Raw genomic sequence first — 22,463 nt, 5'->3', positions numbered from 1 at the left:
AAAATGTCGCAACGAGGGAGACAAAGGCGGCTGGGCGTGGTGCTGGCCACCCACTCCCAAGTGTGCCGTGCCTGCCTTAACAGGTGCTCGCGAACAGCACTTGCCCCAACTGTCTGCCAATGGCTATATGGGGGATCTCTGTGTTGGGTTTCCCCCCCAAGTTTTTTGTATTATTCTTAAACATGACTACGTATATTTTTGGGGCCTTTCCCTAAAGCCACGTAGATAGAAAAAATAATACAGAAATCGGTGTGGAAACCCTCCCCGTAGAGGTGGTTAAATCTTTACTTAAAGCTTTCGTGAATGCAGACCCAAAGAATGTGAATTCCTGCAGTCGCGAAATCTTTAAGTTAAGATATGACTACGGATGTTTTACCTTTGCCACATGAAACAGCTATATTAATGTATATATATAAACCCGATACAGTACATATGACTTAACACATTCGTCAATAACAGTGGTCTTAAATAAATATAATAGGCGACATTTCGGGCAATGGCCCTTCATATAGCATAGAGAATGAAGGGCAGTGTTAATGACGAACTTTGGTGAGTTTGCTACTTGTACTGTCAACGCAGCTGCATCACGGACTAATGTCAACAAGAGGCGGGAGGGCGGGCGGGCGCGAGTCCCAATAGCCTTGCAATGTTACATCACACGTAATGACGGACGCTTACAGGTGACGGGATGAAGGTGCTTCTCTGCCCACTCTCTACCTACGCATCAGTCATAATTAATATGCCACCTCGTCATTACATTGTCACGGGGGAGTCGTGATTATGTTAAATAATCGATTTATATTTTTTTCCACCGTGATGATCGTAGCGGATTCTAGTGACGGAAGGCGTAATGCTGGCCCATTAGCAGGTGGGTGGCTCTGTAGGTGGCAGCCTGTGATCCATGCAGCACTGTGGAGGCAGCGGCGAGGGTTGTTGGATCACACACGTGTCGTGAAACTCCCTTCCAGTGGGTGTCGAGGTGCCAGCCCCCTGGCTCGCCAGGAGAAGGCGATACAGCATGTGGACTAATCGCCATCGGTTTCCATCTGTACTAGGGGATAGAGCGTTGTCCCCTCGCACTTATATACACAAACAACTTAAAATAAAAAAAACAAATGCAGGGCCCTCCTGCAAAAGGGTTCTAGAACTCAGTGTGCCTCTCCTGCATAAATAAATAAAGCAATGTAATAACATCTGCAATCATCCATTTGTTCTCGAGCATGTGTCGTGAGCGTTAGCATTTACTTTAATTGATGAATCCATTCAGTGTAATACACATCATTGTGTAAAGTTAACCAAATCTAGCACTGCAAGCAATAGAGTGAACGCATGAAGAGCGTTCTTTATTCCATGTGGTCATAAATTACGAGGTTTTTTTACTCATGGATTTGTTTTTTTAATGGGCAAACGGGGCTCTCATTATCAGGGCTAAATTTCATCCGGAGCTGTCTGGGGCTGAACTACAGAAAACATTACATGTGACATTAAGCCTCGTATATTTATATCTTCATGTAAGTCTTCTTAAAATAATTAATTAATTGATTAATCTATTACATGTACGGTATATATTTTGCTGAAATTTTAGCTTTCGGTGGAATGAAGTTGCATTGGCTCACAATCGGCAGCAGCTGCTGCATCAGTAGTACAACCACCACCATTTCCACAATCACCATCATCGCCTCGCATTATAAATAACATCAATCGTGTCATCTTCAGCGGCAGCAGTAGCAGCACACCCACAACCAACACAATCATCATCATCATTAGCTCCAGCAACAGCAGCAATAATCCTGTATTATTATGAATGGGCCTCTAGCGAGCGTGTTAATTGTTGAACGTGACATCAGTATAGTGATGAAATCGTGCAGACATCCACGTAAGCCGAGTGTGGGAGCGCGATGCTGGCCCGCCTGCGTGACTGCGCTGCCGCTGCTGCTCCTGCAAGGGCGGATCGGGTGACCGGGCACGTGGCTGTCACCTGAGAACTCGGCTTGAAAGCACGAGACTGGCTGCGCCACCACGTCCACCTCATCCACGTGCCTTTTGTTGCACTCTTCTTTTTTTATACGGGTCTGCGTGGAAGGGCAGTGGGAATGGGGTCAGGCTGCAAATACTCGTATGAATTCCCTGTATCGCACGCACAACCGCATAGATAACGATGGCAAATCGTGGCGATGACAAGTCATTATCAGCAGCAGCCGTAGTCAATGTACAGCTGTTATAATGCCGTCACCACGATCCGACCATGTAACAAAAACACAGATCCCCCGTATAGCCTTGAAATACTGTTGGGGCAATGGCTGTTAGCAAGCACAATGTCACAATCCACCTGCACACCGGCTGATCGCATGGCTCCATCTCATTGGCGGACTGCCTCTGGGACGCGTTCCATTTCTCATAGCTGCCACTCTGTCGGGTTTCTTAACCAGAGCCCTGACTTGCCCAGACGTGCCCTGCCCAAGCACGCTTATGTTTATGAACGGTTTGAATTGCCATTTACCTGCCTGCGTATGTTCTCGAAGTCACGTGTTCCTCTCCTTGTCTCTCAACCAGAAAAAAATGTATTTCATAAAACAAACATCTCAATAATAAATTGTATCAACAATGAAACACATCGTATTATCATCCGCTGTGATGTCTTCACACTGAAACGCATTGTTGTATGATTGTTTTTGTCAATTATAATCGCAATAACCATTATACATAGTAATCGCGACCGCTGCCTGCCACCATCTAAACAGGGCATTAATCAATCTGAGTGGCGTGGCACGCCGCCTGCCATGCGGCTCGGAGAAGGCTCGGGCCGGTGGATCATATCAAGATTTGTGAAACTCCCTGACCTGCTTGACTACTGACTATCCAGGAGATGGCAGTACAGCAAGCGAGTTCCTGAAAATACTTTCGCAGAAGTTTGTAATTTATAACGTTTGTTTTTGTTTGTGTTTTTATTTACCATTATATAGAGAGATTTGTATTAATTTGCATCGCACAATCACCAGAGACAAGTTGAAAAGCAGCCAGGCGGTGAGCTGGCGATAAACGTTTGCCCAGGCTCTGCAGTCCTCTATATTAAGATGTTTCATACAGTACTACGCTGTTTTCAGTCAATTAATCTCAGTTTACACGTGCCCGCGTTTGCGTAGGGTTTCTTCTGGTAAATATAATCACGGGCGTGATCTTTATCATGTAAACATTATCGACAGCATTCTCACCTCCAAGAATGACTGGCGTTGCCGTATTCTCTGTAAATGTTAAAAGCAACCTCCACCCCTGCATTTTAAAGCAAAAGTTAGAGGTGCCTCTTATCATCCGGTAACTGTGTGTGGCCAGACTTGTATAGCTGTATTGACACAGGGTGTACTCTAACCGTGCGTCTTACTTTCCAGAGCGTCTTTAAATCCGGAGATTAAGACAGCTTCTCGAGTGTACGTCTCATCGTCTCACACGCACATGGGAAGTCGTTTTGTTTGCTCTGACGTCGCAACGTCTGGCTTCTTCACCGGCCCACGGGCTTGACGTGGCGTCAGAAGCTCCCGTGTCCCGGGTCAGGGCACCAGTTCCGAACCAGGTGGCTGGACAGACGACAGCGTGGCGAAGTATGCGCAGAACAACCGCAACTCCGCCACGACTAACAACGTCTTCATCCAGCAGTGGATTGATCGTGGCTGCTGTTGCTGATGGTAAAGGGCAAGTGGTGATTCTACAGCTATAGATGGGGGAGGCAGGAGAGGGTTTCGCGGTCTTTGTTGATGATCGGTGCGGTCGCAGCTGACCTCCGGCTCTGCGGCGCCTGTCACGTAGCTGGAGGATTCGCGCGCCATGTGTCCACGTTTCATCGTCCACGTTTTAGTTTGTTTAACTCGGTGGGAACTCAGGGAGACCAGGACAAGAAGTCTCAACCCGCAAGAGTGATCCGGGTCACGGTCACGCGGAAAACGGAAAATCAAAGTGCACAAACGTCAACGAACATCGAATAACTCTTGCCCTGAAGCGTAAGTCGGCTCGGCCAGACATGTCTTTTTTTTGTTTTACTTAATCACAGTACAACTATAAATTAAGTTAGAGAAACATTAAACGGATGTATTGTGATGACAACACAAGCCTCCCGTGCAAGAAGGCCCCTCTCGTGTTAAGCTGCTGGCAGGTCCGAAATAATGAGCGGAGAATTTTTTTTCGCATTCTGTAAAAATAAAAAGGAAACCGTCCACATGTGCGGAGCCGCGATGGCACCCGTGAATGAGGCCGGTGGCCCTCGAGGAATCAGACGGCACGAAGCGGTCCTTCGAGAGGCGCGGGTTGGCGATCCCTGAGCCAACCGCTATCCCACCACGAGTGCTGGAGCTGGCGTCGCTCCAAAGACAAAGATCCCCCGTGTAGCCTTTACAGCCTGCTGGGGGCAAGTGCTGTTAGCGAGCAGCACACGAGGCGGGGGTTGGATAAAGCCAGCAACCACGCCCGGCCGCCTTCGTCCCCCCCACCCCCAGTGGCGACGTTTACACACCACACCAGGTACAGCAACTAATTTGAGGCTGAGTAGACCTAAGCGAGTCCCGGGACTAGGCTCAGTTCATCATCAGCGGTCCACCCCCACCACCCTCAGCGGGCGACGGCTCCTCCCCTGGCCCACCCTTCCCCTCCTCCTCCCTCTGCCGAGGCTATAAGAGCAGAAACGAGAATGCCAATTCGCGTACAGCGCATCACTGCGACAGTAGCCGCGAGCAAGCGAACGGCGTCCCCTGTCTCTGCCGCTCTCTCTCTCTCTCTCTGTGCGCGCACCACAGCTGCGAATTCAGGACGAGCGAATACAGGGAGCTGTTGGCATTTAGAGATAGTGTAAAGCAGCATTGTCCCAAACGAGCACTGTGAGTTAATTACAAAGTGCCAGCTTTGAATTGCCTTTGCGTGGCATCTTAGTCGTGGATGCTGTCAGTTCGTCTGTGCTGTCGGCTGTATCGTCGCACGCGAATCCAGCCGATAGCTTGGCGAAGTTCGAAAGAAGGTTACATTTTAGGGTCTGTAAGACAAGTAATCGTACGATAGAAGAAGAAACGCAAGTAGGCTCCGAAGACCGGGCAGCTTTAAAGAAGTAACGACAGAAGATTTACAAATACAGAAGACTTTCAATGTGTGAAGATCGCTGCTGGGAGCACGCAGGATTCTAACCGCGGTAATCAATGTTATCCTTGGAGGGTCATCATAATCACAGCTACCAGCAGCAGCAGCAACAACAACAACACCATCACCACCATCATCACCACCCGGAGAGACACGTGCTGTCGGAAGGGAACATGCAGGCGACGCGGTTCGTGCTCTTCCTCGTCGTGTACGTCACGCCGGTGTTGCAGGTGAGGAGAGGCCCCAGCGGGGCTGCTGTGCGGAGTTCGCGCGGCCTCAGTGCCGCTCGTCGAACGGCATCCGCTCGTCACTGCCAGCGGCATTCGTTTAACAAGACCGACTCGTGCCGATGAGACCCAGGAGGTCGAAACCGGCGCGGAGTTTGCGCGCTTAAACACGTGCTGCTGGATAATGTGCGTGGTGTGGACAGCTTCTGCATGGGGCTAAATGATGAACGCAGAAGGAAATTCGGTTCGTCTATGATCTTGTACAATATGCGATGTATACAGCATCTAAAACCAGGGTGATCAATTAATATACCGTATACTGTATAGTATACATACCCCACTAAAGTAACCTAAATGTCGCTAAGCCTCTACGTGTCTCCAACCAATCACAATACAGGAATACGCGAATTCAAATTGATAAAACTCTAAGATATGGAGCCAACCGCTTTCATATTAACCTAATTGAACTACGTGTTCTAAAGAGAGTTACGAGAAACCGGTCGGGTATGTATACATAGACCACGTTGTACAATAGCACTCGGTGATTGTTAAGCCGTTCACTTTGTACCTGCGACTCAGAATTGCCATTGGAGGCTAAGCGATCCGACTCGCTAAAGACAAGAGCAGACGTAGACAAATCTGTTTCGCAGCTGGAATGGTGGGCCCCACGTCATGATTCTGTAGCACGTATCGGTGGGAGATCGTGACTTGGTGAGTGCATGAGTGACTAATGCAGAGTTTAATGATGTCGACAGGGCCAGGGAACTGAAATGTGGCACTTGTAGCGGAGCCATTTGTTGTAACTAGAAACAACCAAATACAGTTTTGGCGTTTCCCAATTTGGGTCACCCAAAAACTGTGGTCTAGAGGTTGACTGCTTTCACACTTTTGAGGCAGCCTTGAGCGCTGCATGACTCTAAGCCCCGTGCTAAACACACACCTGCAAATATAGATGCGGTCCCACTTAATCGGTCATCGGTACCCATGATCAATCCACTGCTGGATGGAGGCCTCCCCAAGCCGCCGCCACATCTTACGATCTTGCGATGCAACAATCCATCCGACACCTGCACGTAAACCGATTTCATCGCTCCATCATCATCATCATCTCTTCATCGGTCCACCAACATCATCTCCTCCCCGTCATCCTCGGTGGGTGTCCCCTCGTACGCGTGGCATAATCGGTGAACTGAGTAATTCGTCTCCTTTGGAGTGTAACCTACACAAGGTTGGCTGGCGAATCCCATTGCCGGTGAATTTGTTGAGTAATACAGAGACGATGGTTCGATGTGACTCCCAGCTGCATCTCGCAGTGTCAGTTGGGACTCCACCACAGAGTGGATGGAGTGTGCTGTGCTGAACTGGAGTCGTTTTAGTCGGTTGCTCTGCCATCCATAGTCCACAGGCAAAAGCAGAAATCGGTACCACCTAAGGTATCGACAACATCTTTAGAAGCATCCATTTATTTACACGGCTGATAAGAGCGAATTACTTGATAATCCCACTTGTTTTTAACTGTCCTTACGTTAATTCATTGTTAATGTCCACATCGAGAAATTGTAACCGCCACAATTAATGCAAGCTTCATGTGGTACCAACAAGTGAAATATCAAGTCTGGGCTCACAGGACATTCATATTCTCCACCATCATAACCCAGTTTCCAAGATTAGACCGGGTTTTTTTTTTATTCTCACAGCAACCACGGGATATTGAACAAAGTGACGACAAAAAATATCTTTGCTGATGCTAGGTCGATAAAAAAAATTGTCTCTCAGGACTCCCACAGTGAAAAAAAACGAGATCATGTAATTAATTGGGTTGCGCGTGAGTCCTTCATTGGCGTGGATTCATGCCGGCGTTTGTCAAATAAATTAATAATTTAGTGTTTTACTGCTTCTTATCACGCGTTATCACGTGCTATTTAAATCAATGTCAACTTCCAATTCAACCGTGGGTTGAGTGAAGGTTCTATTCGGCTCCCAGTTACATCACACTTCATGGGCAGCAGAAGCCGCAGCCATGATCAATCCACCGCTGGATGAAGGTCTCCCCAATCCCGTCCCTGTCATCTCTCACGGTCCTGAGATGTCACAATCCCACAATTACATGTTCTAAAATTACATACCCTGAAAAGGGCCCAGCATACCGAAACGTCTATAGATTTTCCATTTTGAAAAGAATAAGCATGGAACCTCAATCGATATACCATCACTGGACAATCCACATAGTAACCAATGTGTATATATATCCACACACACATATACATAATGGGGAGCGGTAGTGCAGTGGTTAGTGCACTGCCCGACGAGCCCGGCCCTCCCAAGTTCGATTCCCGCTCACGGCTACCAATACGAGTGACGTTTATCTGAACCTGTCCTGAGCCTCCCCTAGGTCGACTCGGCTTCAAATGAGTACCTGGTGTGATATGTAAACATCGCCACTGGGGAGACAAATGCGGATGGGCGTGGTGCTGGCCACCCACCCCCTCGTGTGCCGTGCCGGCCTTCATAGGTGCTCGCTAACAGCACTTACCCCAACAGTCTGTTCAGGCTCTGAACAGAGCTTTTATAATTGATTGATTTGATAGGAAACACATTGGCATTTGACTTTAACCCAGACAACATCCATCATGTATCATTGTGTATATGTGTATTTAAAAGTGGTAAGTTGTTATCGGCTCAAAAGGAACTTTAAACAGCGCTGTTGAGGGTTTTATGATTGTGTGAGTGTGCCCAGGGGCTACGTGCCTGCAGGAACGTAGCGTCTGAACACCGCACAACGTGGCGTGCAGTGCCTCACCCGCTCTTACCCGCGGTCAATGCGGGAACTACAGTGCAGTTCCCGTGCTCTCCGCCAGGCGGAGATTCACGTAAAGCCATTACAGGAGATGCATTGATCGCTCTGGTGTGAGTGACTCAGCCTCAAATCAGTACCTGGCGCGGTCTTTTAAATATTGACACTCGAGAGACAGGGGCGGCCGGGCATGGTGCTGACCACCCACACACTCCTCGTCGTGTGCCGTGCTGGCCTGCATAGGTACTCGCTGACAGCACTTGCCCCAACAGTCTGTTAAAGGCTATAGGGGGATATTTGTCTTTGCTCTGCTATGAATAAAGGCCATTACCTGAAATGTTGCCAGATACTTTATGTGAATATATTTTTTCGAAGACTTTGTGTGTTTTTATCGTGTGCACTGCTGCCAATGCAGTTATATCGTTTTTTTTTATATATGTAATTTAAGAGATATATAACATTTAATAACCAGGGAATTGCCCCCAAGCCTTTAAGTGGCTAGCTAGTAGGCATTGGGCTGTACGATGCATGTGTTATTAGTGCCCTGCGACTCTGTTGCAAAGTTCACGGCAATACAACTTATAAGTGCTGATCGATTAAACACTTTTTTTTACAACTTTGATTGTAAAGATATCTCTCAAGATCTAAACGTTTAACCCATCATTAACCTACTTGCTGTACTGACCTGTGCAAGCACAATCCCCCTATGACAATCAAAGTCTACAGACAGTGTAATTGCTGCGAGAAGCTTTGTGTGTGGGTTTTTTTTTTTACACCGCTTGGGAGTGGCAGGAACTGCTTGGGAAAGTATTGTGTGCACGTATGTAGAACTTCTTTCGCACCGTACATAGTAGCCAACGGCGCGAATCGGGGGTGCGGGGTAAAGGCAACACACTCAACACAAACGGCAGCTCGAAAGAAATGGATTTTCAATCTCGATTTAAAAAAGATTTTTCCATGAGCGGTGTTCAGCCACACCTGGTGTTGATTTTTCCATTGGGGCGCTCAGCCACACCTGGTGTGTTGGGAAATGCTTTGCGACTATAAGATAAAGGTGCAGCCCTGAAATCTCTTGCTCAGCAGGACCTTCACCTCGAGGAGACTGTAGGGTGCCCCCTCTACGGGGGACCTTGCCTTCGGCTCCGCGCTGGCCAAGATGTCTCGGAAGAGGTGGGAGGACCCACACTTTTAAGTTCGAAGGAAAACAAATAAATGAACTCGCTTTGGTAGACAGAGGTGTTAATCACGCGGTGACGTAAAGGTTTCTCCTAATCGTCATTTTAGATAGAATGTGCACCCACAGTGGGAATTTGGAATTTCCACCGCTGGCTCAGGGCCACTAACGGAAATGAGCGTCACCCCTTTGCTCGGTTCGCCAGAAGACACTTTCGCTTAATTCATGAGAAGCGTCTTTTATAATAATAATAATAAATCGCACGACAGGTCTCCAACGTGGTTTTGGGTGGTACCGCGCCCCGTTCGGCATGATGTCCGACGTTTTGTTCCACGCACCGGGAGCTTCTTGAGGATCCAAAAACGCGGGACATCCTGCCGAACGGGGGACGCGAACGCACGCCGGTGGAGCCGCGCGGTATCACAACTGCGCAAACTTGCGCGGTAACGCGAGAGATGTTGAACAATGCATCGCGTGCCAGAGGGGCCGGGTTGCGGGTGGGGGGCCGCGGGGGTGGGGGGGGGGGATTGCAACGGCGACGTGTCACGGACAAGCCCAACCACGGCGAGGCAGGGAGACGGTTCACCGTGGCGAGTGCGGTGTCGGGGCTGCCTGCATTGGTGACCGCAACTGTGAAATTTAAACAGATTGGGGAGGATGTAGTTGTCACTGAGTTCAGAACATCGCGCTGACCGAGTTGGAAATGTGGAAGGTGGCTGAAAAGACTTCTGCTTGGGTATTTTTTTTTCCTTCCACCGAATTTCATTCCCAGAACCGGTGTGTAGACAAAGCGGGCGTAATCAAATAACGCCCCACACGGTCTTTATTTTCGCCAGACACAATAGCGAGCGCCCTGTAATCACCTGCGTTGGCCTCCGCGAGCTGTGGAAATTTACCAAACCCCTGCAGGCCTACCGCTTGCCACCACTCTCTCGCACGCCGCTCAACCCCCAGCCCGACCACGTCGCGTTTCCTGGGCCGTGCCGTGCCTGACCACAGCCCCCTTCTTCACAGCCCGGCCATTTCCCCGTTGCCTTATCTGCCATTCACGCATAGATCGGGAGTCAGCCAGGGTGAGAGACCACGCTCGGATAACGCCTCTCGATTAACGGGGAAAATACGGCGCATCGTGGCAGAGCGTTTCACATTGCCCAGTGCTCATTTGAGCCGAGAGAAATGTTGGTTTTTACTGTACATTCTTTATATTTTTACGTCATTTTGTTTAGCTTTTAGGTACTCAAAAGTCCCTCTTTCCTAATTCAAAATGCATTTTTCCTTTATAAACCACTGCCAAACATTTCAGGATTTGGGTTCGACAAGATGTCGGTTGCGGTTGCCGTCAGTGGCATAGCGTGGTTGGCATGGGACCTGGTGATGGTGGTGCAATAAATGAATGAAATGGGAGGGAGGGAGGGGGATGAGGGGGGTAGAAGGGGGGGGGGCATGTCTAATTCTCCCCCCACCCACCCACCCAGCTACCCAGCCACCTCAGGCTCTTGGTAGCCCGGTGGCTGGGCCCCCTCTAGCCGTGTGGCCCAGGGCAGTTGCACCGTCTCCATGCTCTCGATGGCTACGCCGCTCGTTGCCTTGCAGAGCATTTTGCAAGCCTTTGTCGATTTGCTGCGTGAATACAATTGTGTGGGGGAGGTGTTTAAAGTGTTACGATTTCGCCTATGCGCGATATGCTGCAGACGGGAAAATGAAATGCAGGGCAGACGTTTTGTGATTGGAGGTGGTTTAAGTGATCCCTTTTTTTTCTCTCTCTGTACTTTTCAGGCCAAGAGCCTCGCATCTCGCCGTTCAGTAGAAGGTAAATCTCTCCACATTACCCGCCGTGTTGTGATACAGCCCTCTGCCTATTCACCGCAAGATGAAATACCTCGCCAACACTCCCACCACATGGGAGGGGAGTTAGTCGTTTGACCAAACCTCGCCACGCTGCTCGGTGCATACTGGTAAAGGTGGGGGAGGCCGGAACTGTTGAACATCACCGTTCATCGGAGTCGCCCACCTGTAAGATGCCAAACGGCGCCGGTCTGTTTGGGCACCAGGGTGACCGTAATCGCCGAGACGAACAGCAGTAGCTTCAAGTGGAAAAATCTACTTTTGATGTTAAATAAACCGTGGATATTGGAATTGTAAACATTCGAAACGCACTTTTAAGGAGGGTTGGGTGTGCCTCAACGTGTCCCAAGCGCCCCCGGTTGGGCGAATTGAATATCGTTTTGTAATTTTTAAAACCTGGCAAAACACGTTTCTTGCGCGCAAACAATGTCGCATACAAACGAACACATGCACATCTAAAACAAACGACGAACAGCAACAGCAGCAGGTTAGCGATAGTGACGGTGTGGTGTAAAAAATATATAATGCTCATTCACTATACTGGCATGTGTCAACATTTTCTTTAGGGGTAACACAGAGGGTCAGGGACGTGCAGTGTACCTTTGACCTCAACGTCACGTGCTCAACCCGTGTGTAAGTTGGTAGGCTGAACTCCTGTAAGAAGGTTATTGAGCCAGTTGGGGCTGTGGACCACACCGGTGGAGAACTTGATTTGGTGCTTTCGTGACTTCAGGAATTACTCTTTGGTTTTTTCGGTAAAGTCACGTATAAATAAGAAATAGTAATTAAATAAAATTCTTATTTCTACGTGACTTTACCGAAAAAACCAAAGAGTAACACCGGTGGAGGTCGGTATATGCCCGGTCATCTCATATAGGTTCATTCTATTCAGTGCAGTCGAGCAGGGGGAGCCAATGCCTGTGAAGTCATCAGTCGACTCGGGGCCCCGTCGTCCCTCAAGGGTCAATAACATGAGCAGCACCTGGTGAGGTGCACTCAGCGGGGTCACGCCGGCAGTGGCTCTCCTCATGAGAGCTGGAGCCTCCGATCCATCATCGCCATCGTCATTATCAACCGTCATCAGTAGCCATTACTACCCATCACCATCAGCAACCATTATCTCTCTGGGGTTTGTCACATGAGCTCCCCTGGATAAACAGATCGCCACCGTAGGACCATGGAAGTCTGGGCCACCAACAGAGCGGGGCTCGGCCCAATTGCTGCGTTACACACAGACACACTTGCACTGCTGATCACGTTTGAGCACGAACACCCACACGCGCCCGCACGTACACAACACGTACGCACGCGTTTTGACGCACACATTAACGTCCACGTGCGTGCCCTGTGGCGTGGAAAGCAGTGGTGCCGCTGGAGCGGGTGATGGAGCGAAGCGCGTGCATGCCCCGCGAGACGCTCGTGAGCGTCGCTGCGGAGTACCCGGGGGACACGGACATCCGCTACCACCCGTCCTGCGTCGCCATCATGCGCTGCTCTGGCTGCTGCAATGACGAGACGCGCGAGTGCCTTCCCACGGCCAAGTCCAACGTCACACTCGAGGTGAGCCTCGTCAGCGCTTGGCGCTGCGCTACAAACCCGGCGGACGCGAATTCTATTCCTGCTCGCGACCGGCACCAGGGACGATTGTCTGAACCGTTCCTGGGCCTCCCCTAGGTAGATCATCATAGGTCCTCACTTACAGCACTTGCCCCAACAGTCTGTTTAGGCTATATGGGGGATATTTGTCTTAGTCTTTGTCGTCTCTCGCATCTTTCTCCTCCTCCTTTGCCACCCACCACTCGCCCTGCCAAACGCCGCTCTAAGCTATTTAAACTAAACTAGTTTTTTTATTGTCGCCAGGGTAAGACCTACTGAGCTATATCGCTCTTTGTCAGAAGCGACCTGGCGATCACAAACGATAGCCATCGCCACAGACGCACGGCCACCTTTGTATCTCCAGGATTCGATCTTGAAACCCTCTGCCGTCGAGCCACGTGACCGATGAGTCAATTTCCTGGAGAGCAACAACGGAGGGAGTCGCCGAGATGGTGCAGCGCGATTGGCCGCCAGGCCGGAGGCTAGAGACGTGTGAAACGTGCATTCCCACACCCTCGCCGCCAACCTTGAACTCTGCCCACGAGTGGAAGGTTCCCAGTGGCACACGACAGCTATTTATGGCCCAGACAAGCAAATATTGGTCCTGGTCCCAGTGTTTGAAATTCCAAAGTAGCACGCGCTCGCACACACAGCGGCGTTCTAGAGGCCGCCGTTCCAACGGCGCGGTAGCGTCGTCGGGTTCGTCGTGTCCCCGATGGCGCCAGGGCACGTGTCTGGATACGCCGCCTTGCAGACCGCGTTGCGGCACCGCGGTGTCTCCACAAGCACGACGATTGTAATCTTCTACGCGAAGCGAATTGTTTTTATTGACATTATACCACGGGTACAGTGGAAGGTGAATTCTGAGCGCATCCCTGACCTGAGCAGCGTGTCGTCACGTCAACGCCGGCGGGGTGATACAAAGGGAAATTCTGAACGCTACTTTGCATAGAAGCACACACCACGGCTGTGCCCCCAGCTCACTGTTTCATAAATACTCCATCTACTCTCCTGGAGTGAAAATACTGCTCTTTGAAGTGCGTTTTTATGTAAATAAATCACCTCTACGGTTATAATTACTCGAGGTAAACCTCCTGGACTGGTAATGGTATATTGCATTTCACATGACCGTGATCTTTGACCTGCATTGGCATAACCATGCCATATAAACCTGTTAAGCATTACATCTGAGCAATATGAGAGTAATGGTACGAATAATAATAATACTACTTTCAAGGAAAGTCCGATGACAATCCACTGCTGGATGAAAGCCTCCCAATGGCATGTTAGTCGTGGTAATTGTCTGACTATACTTCACCCCGCTGGTCAGTGGTGGGGAGGGGGTGGTGGTGGCTCAGGCCCGGTTCAGCTGTAACTCGCCAATGATGGTGGGCATGGCCGGTCATCAATTTGGGGTCATTGGGTTCTCCGCGCAGCAGCACGCTAACCACTGTGCCAATGTTTCACTCCAGCCTATTAATAGCGGAAAATGTCCTCTGCGCCCACCACGTGAGGTTTAAACGAACCTAATAAAAATCATGACCTTACATCCGTCTAAACAAACAAATGTTAAAATACTTCCGCACCCAAGCTCAAACTTTTTGGCTCATCGGCATGGGTTTCACGAGTTTGGCAGCCAAGGGGGAAGATCCAGGAGCAGATGATGGGAAGAACTCTTAGGGAAGATTTTGGAGGTCGCGCGTCGACTGCGCAGAAGGTCGACAACGATGCACCAGCGAGGTTTGGTGCCGTTAATGGATTTGGCCATGACGGAATTTTGATCTTTGGACGCTCCGTAGCAGGGCACGTTTCAAGCCTACTTTGTTTAACCAGGCGAGAACTCCGGACGTAGTGAGAGCCTCATTTGCAAGAGTGACGTGGGTCACCAAAATGGCAAAACCAATCGCTTAAAATAAATTGGTTCCGTTCCTGAGACCCGTTCCTAATTCGAACGGTTCGTAAGTCGGAACAGAATAATCTGCTATATTTAAATGCACATACGGTCAGTGTTATGAAATGTGTCAAGTCGAGGACTATAAAATACAATAAAATAAGCGAATACACATCAGAGCAAAGGACTACCAAATAGAAATGAGAGTTGCAAATGAGCTAAACGCAGCTGAGTAGAGTTGCCCCATATCAAGAATGCAAAGAACAGTGATTTTTTTCATGGCTGTGGCAGCAATAATGCGTTGTCCTCGCTTCGTGGTGACAAGCGGCCGTGCCCGCTGTGTGTTTCTTGCCTTTTGCAGGTATTTAAATTGAACGTTTTCCACAGCGGAGGCAAAGAGCAGATGTCCTTCGCCCAACACGACAGTTGCAAGTGCGGGTGAGTAGTCAGCACCGCCGTCGCTACGCTAGACACAACACAGCGTGCCCGCTACCTCACGGCCATTGTGCTTCTATAACGAGATAATTTATTATACAGGGTGACCGATTCACAGAGGCCCTAGTGATTTCGAATCACCCTCTTACCCTCTTTCTTATGGACAGATGGTTGAATATTGTGAAAGCGATAACTAGATCTTGTAGAGGTGGCATTGATAAAAGATTTAATGGGTGTATTATTGCAAGTTTGTGGGGGAGATGTCGAGGCTTTGAAATTAAATCTTGTTTTTCTCTCTGATATTATCACTGGTATTTTAGTGGGGCATCTATGAATGGATCACCATGCACACTCTCTCCGACAAGTATTAATACTCTCTCAATGCTCGTCACAGTGCCATTTGCAAAACTGCTTTCGTTTCCATGACTCAAAAGCCCCCAGGCCATGCTAGTGCTAGGCACTGTAATAGGTACACTTACACATTAACTAAAGATTGAACGTAAGCTAACGAAGGCAATAAACTTAAGTAAAAAGTTAAAGGTGCAGCCCTGCAATTGCTTAGTCACCGCCACTGTTGGCAGAAGAGCCTCCACTACAGGGAGCTCGAGAGAAGCCCCTCTGGATAATATTTGGCCTAATCTTCCGCAACGGTCAGAAGTCTTGTAATAGGTGGGCGTTACCCACACTTCATCCCACCACACGCTACCTGCCGATCGACTAACTGCGGCTGTGCCCATTTACATTGCTGGGTGACAGAGGCGGTGGTCGGGGGATCTAAGAAACTTTAACCGTCGCTGCACCAGGGGGGATGGGTCCAATGTCTGGGCCGCTAGCCCAGTGTGCCGACTATTAGAACCCCGGCAGCGTCCCGAATACGTCACGGACCACACCGCTGAGGGGGGAAAGCCGCCATCTAGCAGTGGATAAAGCATGGCTGGTTTTCGAGTTTCACTTTATTTTAATTAAGTGCAGTCAGTGTGAAAGCAGCTGATGACAGCAGCTGTGAGACGACGACGACGATGATGATAATTATTATTTGTGAACCGTGACTCCCCCCCCCCCCCCATGCGAGAGATTATTTTCGAGCGTTTGAGCTCACGTCTTTTTGCCGTCCGTCTGCTCCGTGCTTTGTAGGTGCAGGCCCTGCTCGGGACCGCGGTTACAACAGGACCCCGACACCTGCAGGTGCAGCTGCCGCATGGTGTGCAAACACAAGCTCCTGCTCAATAAACACACCTGCAAGTGAGTGTCTGCGTGGGAGGCAGAGCCGTTTTTGTGAGCAGCATCTCCTTACCAAGTTCTGCATTCTCGTCAGAGCCAGGCGATTCCTAGGGAAACAATATTAGTCTCCTGGAAATTCCCATGTCAAAATCTTTACATTCGTGTGAATGGAATGCCACAATCGATTCAACAATACCAAGCCCCTGACCCCGGCATCTGCAATGCATCGTCAGCATCATAATCATCATTAGCCATGGTTAATGCACTGCTGGATGAAGGCCTCTCCAGGCCACCGCTAGTGTGACTCAATTCACGCTGAAGCTCTTGTTTAAAGGATTCGTGCAATAGAATGGTATTCTTTTGCAAGCTTAGCTAAGCTCTGCCTGCAAAGCTTAGCTTAGCTTAAAAAAGGTCTGTGCTCGGCAACTGATTAAAAAGAAAAACACCACAACAACAAGAGTAGTATTATGAATGAACATTCGTCATCGTTACACTCGAATAGCACCAATCACTCCCCCAGGACTCCACCTCCCAGCGCACCTTGGCATGATGTCAACATTACTTCACGGGTTTTCTCCGCGTAACTTTTCATCCTTGGCAGCGAGGTCCATGTAAGGCTCGGATTGGCGCAAAAAATTTTCATGTATATAACAAAATGCATTCCTACATTGCTGAAGAGACAAAAATAGTTATTTTTCTTTGTGAAGTTCCCAGATGGTTTGTTGGTGCTACCTGGAACTCTTCTCGTTCATTGGCCATTGTTGCTGACAGTTTATTAACACTGCTCAAGGCCACGTAGCCTCTTTTCAACCAAACACAACGCATATACATTAATTCACTTTGAGATTATTACCTACACTGTTATATTAACTACACTAATAGGAAGATCGCGTCCATGCCAGTATGGTTATTAATATACCTCTCTCACCTGAAGACGATTGCCTGTGTTGCGATCGAAAAGTCGTGATCTATTATTTGTCTATCTACGTGACTTTACCGAAAGACACAAAGAGTATAATATGCTGTAGTTAACCATATGAAAGTTGCTCCAATGAAAGTGTGCATTATAGTGCTTTCAAGCTATTTCGTTTGTGAACAAGTCACTTTATTCACAATTCAATCGCAAACAAATTAAAGATCATGTCTCTCCGTGACAGGGCCTAACCTTCATTGCTCCCTCTCTCCCAGGTGTGAAAAGCCACGGAGGTGATGGATGCTCAACACGGAGCTTCTGAAAGCGTTTGGCTCAACGGCATCTGCAACACATCGTTAGCATCATCATCGTCATCTTTAGCCATGGTTAATCCACTGCTGGATGAAGGCCTCCCCCAGGCCGCCGCCAGTGCGACTTAATTCATGCCGGAGCTTAGAGAAGATGAGGCCACTTGGATGCTTCCCCAGTCTCGGCGCTGCTGCAGGCCAGCGGGCTCCAGATTACTCTTGTTTACAGCCCAGCACGGTGGCCACAGACATGATCACAGAAAAGCATTGTCAAAAGTTACGTGTATGTATCTGCAAATGAGGTGTGCCCTCGTGGATTCTTTGGACAGGACCATGTGAATTGAAGAACGTAATTTTTACGACAACCTTGAAGCCTGGAATTGATTGGAGAGATGTGTAAGTGTGGTTGGCTCCTTACGTTGCGAAAGAAGTTCAACGTACATACGTACATACAACTGGTTAAAGGTTTCTGCTTTTCGACATCCCTGAACACATTGGAATCGAAGGAACCAAAATGTAAAACTACGTTGTCGTCGGTGGGAAGTTAACTCGTGTTGTGGCTTTCGAACGTGTTGTGGACACAGACGTGACGTGGGAGTGTGTGTTTCGTGTGGAGCGAGTCGTATCAGTGGTTGAGTGCAGAAAAATGAGACATCGGGGTGGGGGGAAGTTGCACAGCAGCAGCACATCTTTTAGAGTTTAAACGCTTCAATAAAAATAATGTTTGACAACTAACAAAATAACCCACTTAGGCATTTTTGTTTATCTGTCAGCGCAATGAGAAATACATTTTAACAGTATTTTAATAAATAAAAACTAAAAGAAAGAACTTGGAAAAGAAGCAATAATAAAATGTATACGAGTTTTTTTGTTACGATACAGAAAATCGAATCTACGATTGATAGTGTTCAGCAAAATGCGTGACAAGGTGACCAATGCCACGCTTGAGACCAGTCTCGCCAGAGACCATTACTGTGTCGAAACACCTTGAGACAAGGCCTTTGAATAAAAAGCTGAAGTCGAGAGCAATTGCATTCCTTTCAGCGGGCTGGGCTTACAGATGCAATCTGTAAAAGTTGCTTTAACCAATACACTTGTTACTGAAAAAGAATAATCCATGCATCACAAAAGTAATGATTGATGCATTCAAATTATACAACAAAAAATGTCTCTTGTATATACTCTACTGCAGAATACGAGACGAGGAATGTCACCCAAAAAGTGCGTAGTTGTGTGGGGCAACTGCTGTTTTAACATCACACATTTCAGTTCACTTTAACCTCTATAATTGGTCACGACCATGGCTCTCTGGGGTAGTATTTAGAAAGCTATGCCAGCTGACTGCTTTGAAATGGAACAATTTTTAACACTTCTATTTGATGGACTGCCAACAATGCCCCATGTCTCATTTCTAATAATAATATAAGTACAATACGGTATAAATGTTTGATTTTTGAATGGGCATTTATTGTTCATCGTGGAGGCAATACAACTAATACTTGGGGTAAAAAAAGTTGTTGTTTTTTTATTCTTTAAACATATGGTAGGATATTACGGCCTCATGACATTTTTTTTTAAATATCTCCGTTGTATTTAGTTTATGCAGCTTCTTCTGATGCTGGACCAGAATTAATAAGTTAATGGTTTATTATCATGCGTATTTGTACTTGTGAGAATTACCAACATCAGATAACTTTACAGGCACTTTTTTCCAGAGATACAATGTTTGTCATCTGTAAACATTCTAGTATTTATTTTATGTGTATTTAAGGCAATATTTATAAACACAACTAAATTTCGTTACCACATTGTAATTAAAACATGTAAGTTATTTATATATATTTTTTAAAAAAATATCACGTTTCATGAAACACGTGAAATGTATGTACTGTTTTATGCATTTCAAAGAAAGTGGGACTTGAAATACATTTTTATTTCTAAAGACGGCGGTTTGTGTATATATTTGGAAGTGTGTGCATGTGCATCCGATACTTCAATGCTCCAGGGTTTAGCGCCTTTGCAGGTCATTATATTGGATACGACTGAAAACACAACAGATCTTTCATATCACATCAAATGTCTGTGAGTGAACACACTTGTATATGTATGTAGAGACATTCTAAGGCGTGGTGAAGCAGTGGCACAGACGGTAGTTCACGTATTGTACTATTAGCCTGGAGGCCTTAGCTAGCAGTGGCAAGTTATACTGGTAGGAACCTCTGGTTACATCAGCCCACAGGGGATTATTGTGTCCCTCCGTCGTGCATCCAAAAATGGGTGGGGCTGGGAGGGGCTGGGTGGGGAGGGGCTGGGTGGGGAGGGGCTGGGTGGGGAGGGGCTGGGTGGGGAGGGTGGGACTGGGTGGGGAGGGTGGGACTGGGTGGGGAGGGTGGGACTGGGTGGGGAGGGTGGGACTGGGTGGGGAGGGTGGGACTGGGTGGGGAGGGTGGGACTGGGTGGGGAGGGTGGGACTGGGTGGGGAGGGTGGGACTGGGTGGGGAGGGTGGGACTGGGTGGGGAGGGTGGGACTGGGTGGGGAGGGTGGGACTGGGTGGGGAGGGTGGGACTGGGTGGGGAGGGTGGGGAGGGGCTGGGTGGGGAGGGGCTGGTCACCCCGTGGTGCCCTTATAAAACTCAACGTTTCACCTACTCACGCCGGCTTGTGCCCGCCCTCACAGTCGGGCATATTTGCGGAATACACCACGCCGCCGTTGACCCTGGCCATTGACCGAGTAACCCAACGTTCCTACCAGCTCCCTCCGCAGGAATGTGTTAGCTCAACTTGTCCTTGGGCACGCCCTTCACCAAAGACAAAGATCCCCCGCATAGACTTAAAATATGCTGTTGGGGCAAGTGCTGTTAGCGAGCACCTACGAAGGCCGGCATGGCACACCAGGGGGTGGGGGACCAGCACCGCGCCCGACCGCCTTTGTCTTCCCAATGGCGATGTTTTTACACACCATGCCAGGTACTCATTTGAGGCTGAGTCTACTTAGCAGAGGCCCCGAACTGGTTCCTGGTTCATATTATCGTCACTGGTATTGGCCGTGAGCTAGAATCAAACTCGGGTCCCTAGATTCTTAGCGCAGCGCTAACCGCGACACAACCACACCGACACTGCCAGTCGCTGTGAAGCATTGGCACAACGAGCTTCATGACTAACGTGCCGTGGTGGAGAGTTCTTCATCCAGCAGTAAATTGGCAAAGGGATGCTAATAAAACTAAACAACTTACCATTGTACCAGGTAAGGCCCACTGAGCTATATAGCTCTTTTTCAGAAGCGACCTGACCACAAATGATCGGCCAACAAATTGGCTTATTGTGTGGATATTACTAGCAGGCAAATACTCTAAATGCACGTTGATTCTAAATGTGGAGGGGAAAACCGGAGGACCCAGAGAAAAATCTACCCGGCCACGTGGAGACCATACAGATTCTAAGGCGTCAGGGTCGGAAGCGAACCCATAACTCCTGCATACCAGGCGAGGTAGTTAACATCTCCCCCACTGTAAATGATTATACGAAATCTTGATTTGAAGCTTATACGAAAGTCTCAGAACTGTAACGTTATCTTGAAAACACATTGTCACAATAGATCAAGTCAAATCAAAGTATCTCTGCTCAAGTGAATGTGGAGCAACACTTATTCTTAATTGGTGGGCCTCCGCCAGTGGTGGAAATTTCACGTTCGTATGGCAGAGACCTGTCTATCTACAGGACAAAGGCTGGCTCCAGGACAAAGTGGGGCATTATTTAAAGATTATGGTATTCGACACATCCCTCCTGCACATTATTCGATGCTGATGATGGTTTATTATGATGGTGATACTTGATGTAATGATGATGAGTATGATAATAGTGATTGATGTTGATGATTAATAGATGATGGACATATTATAATAATGGTAATGATGGTTGCGATGATGATCTTAATTGATGGTGTGGATAACAGTGATGAATGTGGTGATAATTGATGATGTGGCTGAGTCGACCCTTGACAGGATGTAAACTTATAATCTCATAGCTGCGGAGCCTTGCTGCTATACCAACGGAGTTGAAATCTTAATCACATAATTATAGCCCACGTGCATTGCAAGTTACTGTAATAATAAAAAAAATCCGTAAGTACATTGAACAAATATTGAAAAATGGCCACCCGAAAGTAGGACGACGACCGCGATATGGAATCGGGCGGCTGGAGTTGGCTTCGGGTCATACTTGGAAGGAATATAAAACACATCACCGCGGGCTGGGTTAGCCAGCACATGTTTGGCTTAAAAGGGTTGCTATTTATATAAAGGCGCTTTAATATCAAGGGGTTGTGGTTCAACACGTGCGAGATCCCCATGACATGGCTCGGTTTGTTGTAGTTCGTGCGTCGTGAAAGTCAGACGCGCACACACACACGTGTCTGTGACACGTGGAGGGTACAGAAACACTCCCCACATCCAGTATGGATTAGGAACACGCGGCGTTTATGCTTTTCATTACAATATTTACATCACATGTTTTTTTACTCACATCGCTATTCTTTTTTTTGTTGCGGTGAATTCTCGTCAACATGTTGAAGACTGTTACTGAAGGGTTTGTTGGCTCTCAGTATTTCCATGTGTTGTGTGTAGGATTGTGCTGGGTAGAATTTCCACGTCGTCTTATGACGCTGGCGTGGTCTAATGGTGAGCGCACTGGACAGGGCAAAGCCAGAGGTCACCGGTTCGATCTCCCACCCCGGCAGCTGCAACATCGGCGGTGCACATTTACCTAAATCCCGCCGCCTCTATCGGCCCAGCAGTATTGTGCATGGGTAGAGCACGGTCGATGGGCAGGTTATGTGTGGTGGGGTAAAGTGTTGGGTACTCTCCCACCCTTACAGGATGCCTGGACGGCGTGGGAGAGCAGGGAAAATTCCCTTTAGTAGCGGAGCTCTTGAACACTCGACTCGA

General features: G+C 48.2%; 1 protein-coding gene across 4 annotated transcripts; it reads left to right on the top strand.

The window, feature by feature from the left end:
• Positions 1–4,705: 4,705 nt before the first annotated feature.
• LOC142929704 (placenta growth factor-like) lies at positions 4,706–19,461 on the top strand. 4 transcript variants are annotated; one of them, XM_076071414.1, is made up of 7 exons: positions 4,706–5,345; positions 9,220–9,306; positions 11,087–11,120; positions 12,516–12,715; positions 15,004–15,080; positions 16,212–16,319; positions 17,487–19,461. In XM_076071414.1, exons 1-7 carry the CDS (start codon positions 5,175–5,177, stop codon positions 17,506–17,508), a joined length of 699 nt encoding a protein of 232 aa, XP_075927529.1. In that variant the 5' UTR covers positions 4,706–5,174; the 3' UTR covers positions 17,509–19,461. The 4 variants fall into 4 exon arrangements, with proteins under 4 accessions (XP_075927529.1, XP_075927530.1, XP_075927533.1 ...); XM_076071415.1 differs by having other exon boundaries at positions 4,707–5,345; positions 12,519–12,715; XM_076071418.1 differs by lacking the exon at positions 9,220–9,306 and having other exon boundaries at positions 4,709–5,345.
• Positions 19,462–22,463: the final 3,002 nt, after the last annotated feature.

Source organism: Petromyzon marinus, chromosome 33, assembly GCF_048934315.1.
Source record: "Petromyzon marinus isolate PM22_M1 ecotype Great Lakes invasive population chromosome 33, UKy_Petmar_22M1.pri1.0, whole genome shotgun sequence".
Taxonomy (NCBI): domain Eukaryota; kingdom Metazoa; phylum Chordata; class Hyperoartia; order Petromyzontiformes; family Petromyzontidae; genus Petromyzon; species Petromyzon marinus.
This window is presented reverse-complemented; position numbering and strand designations above follow the sequence as displayed.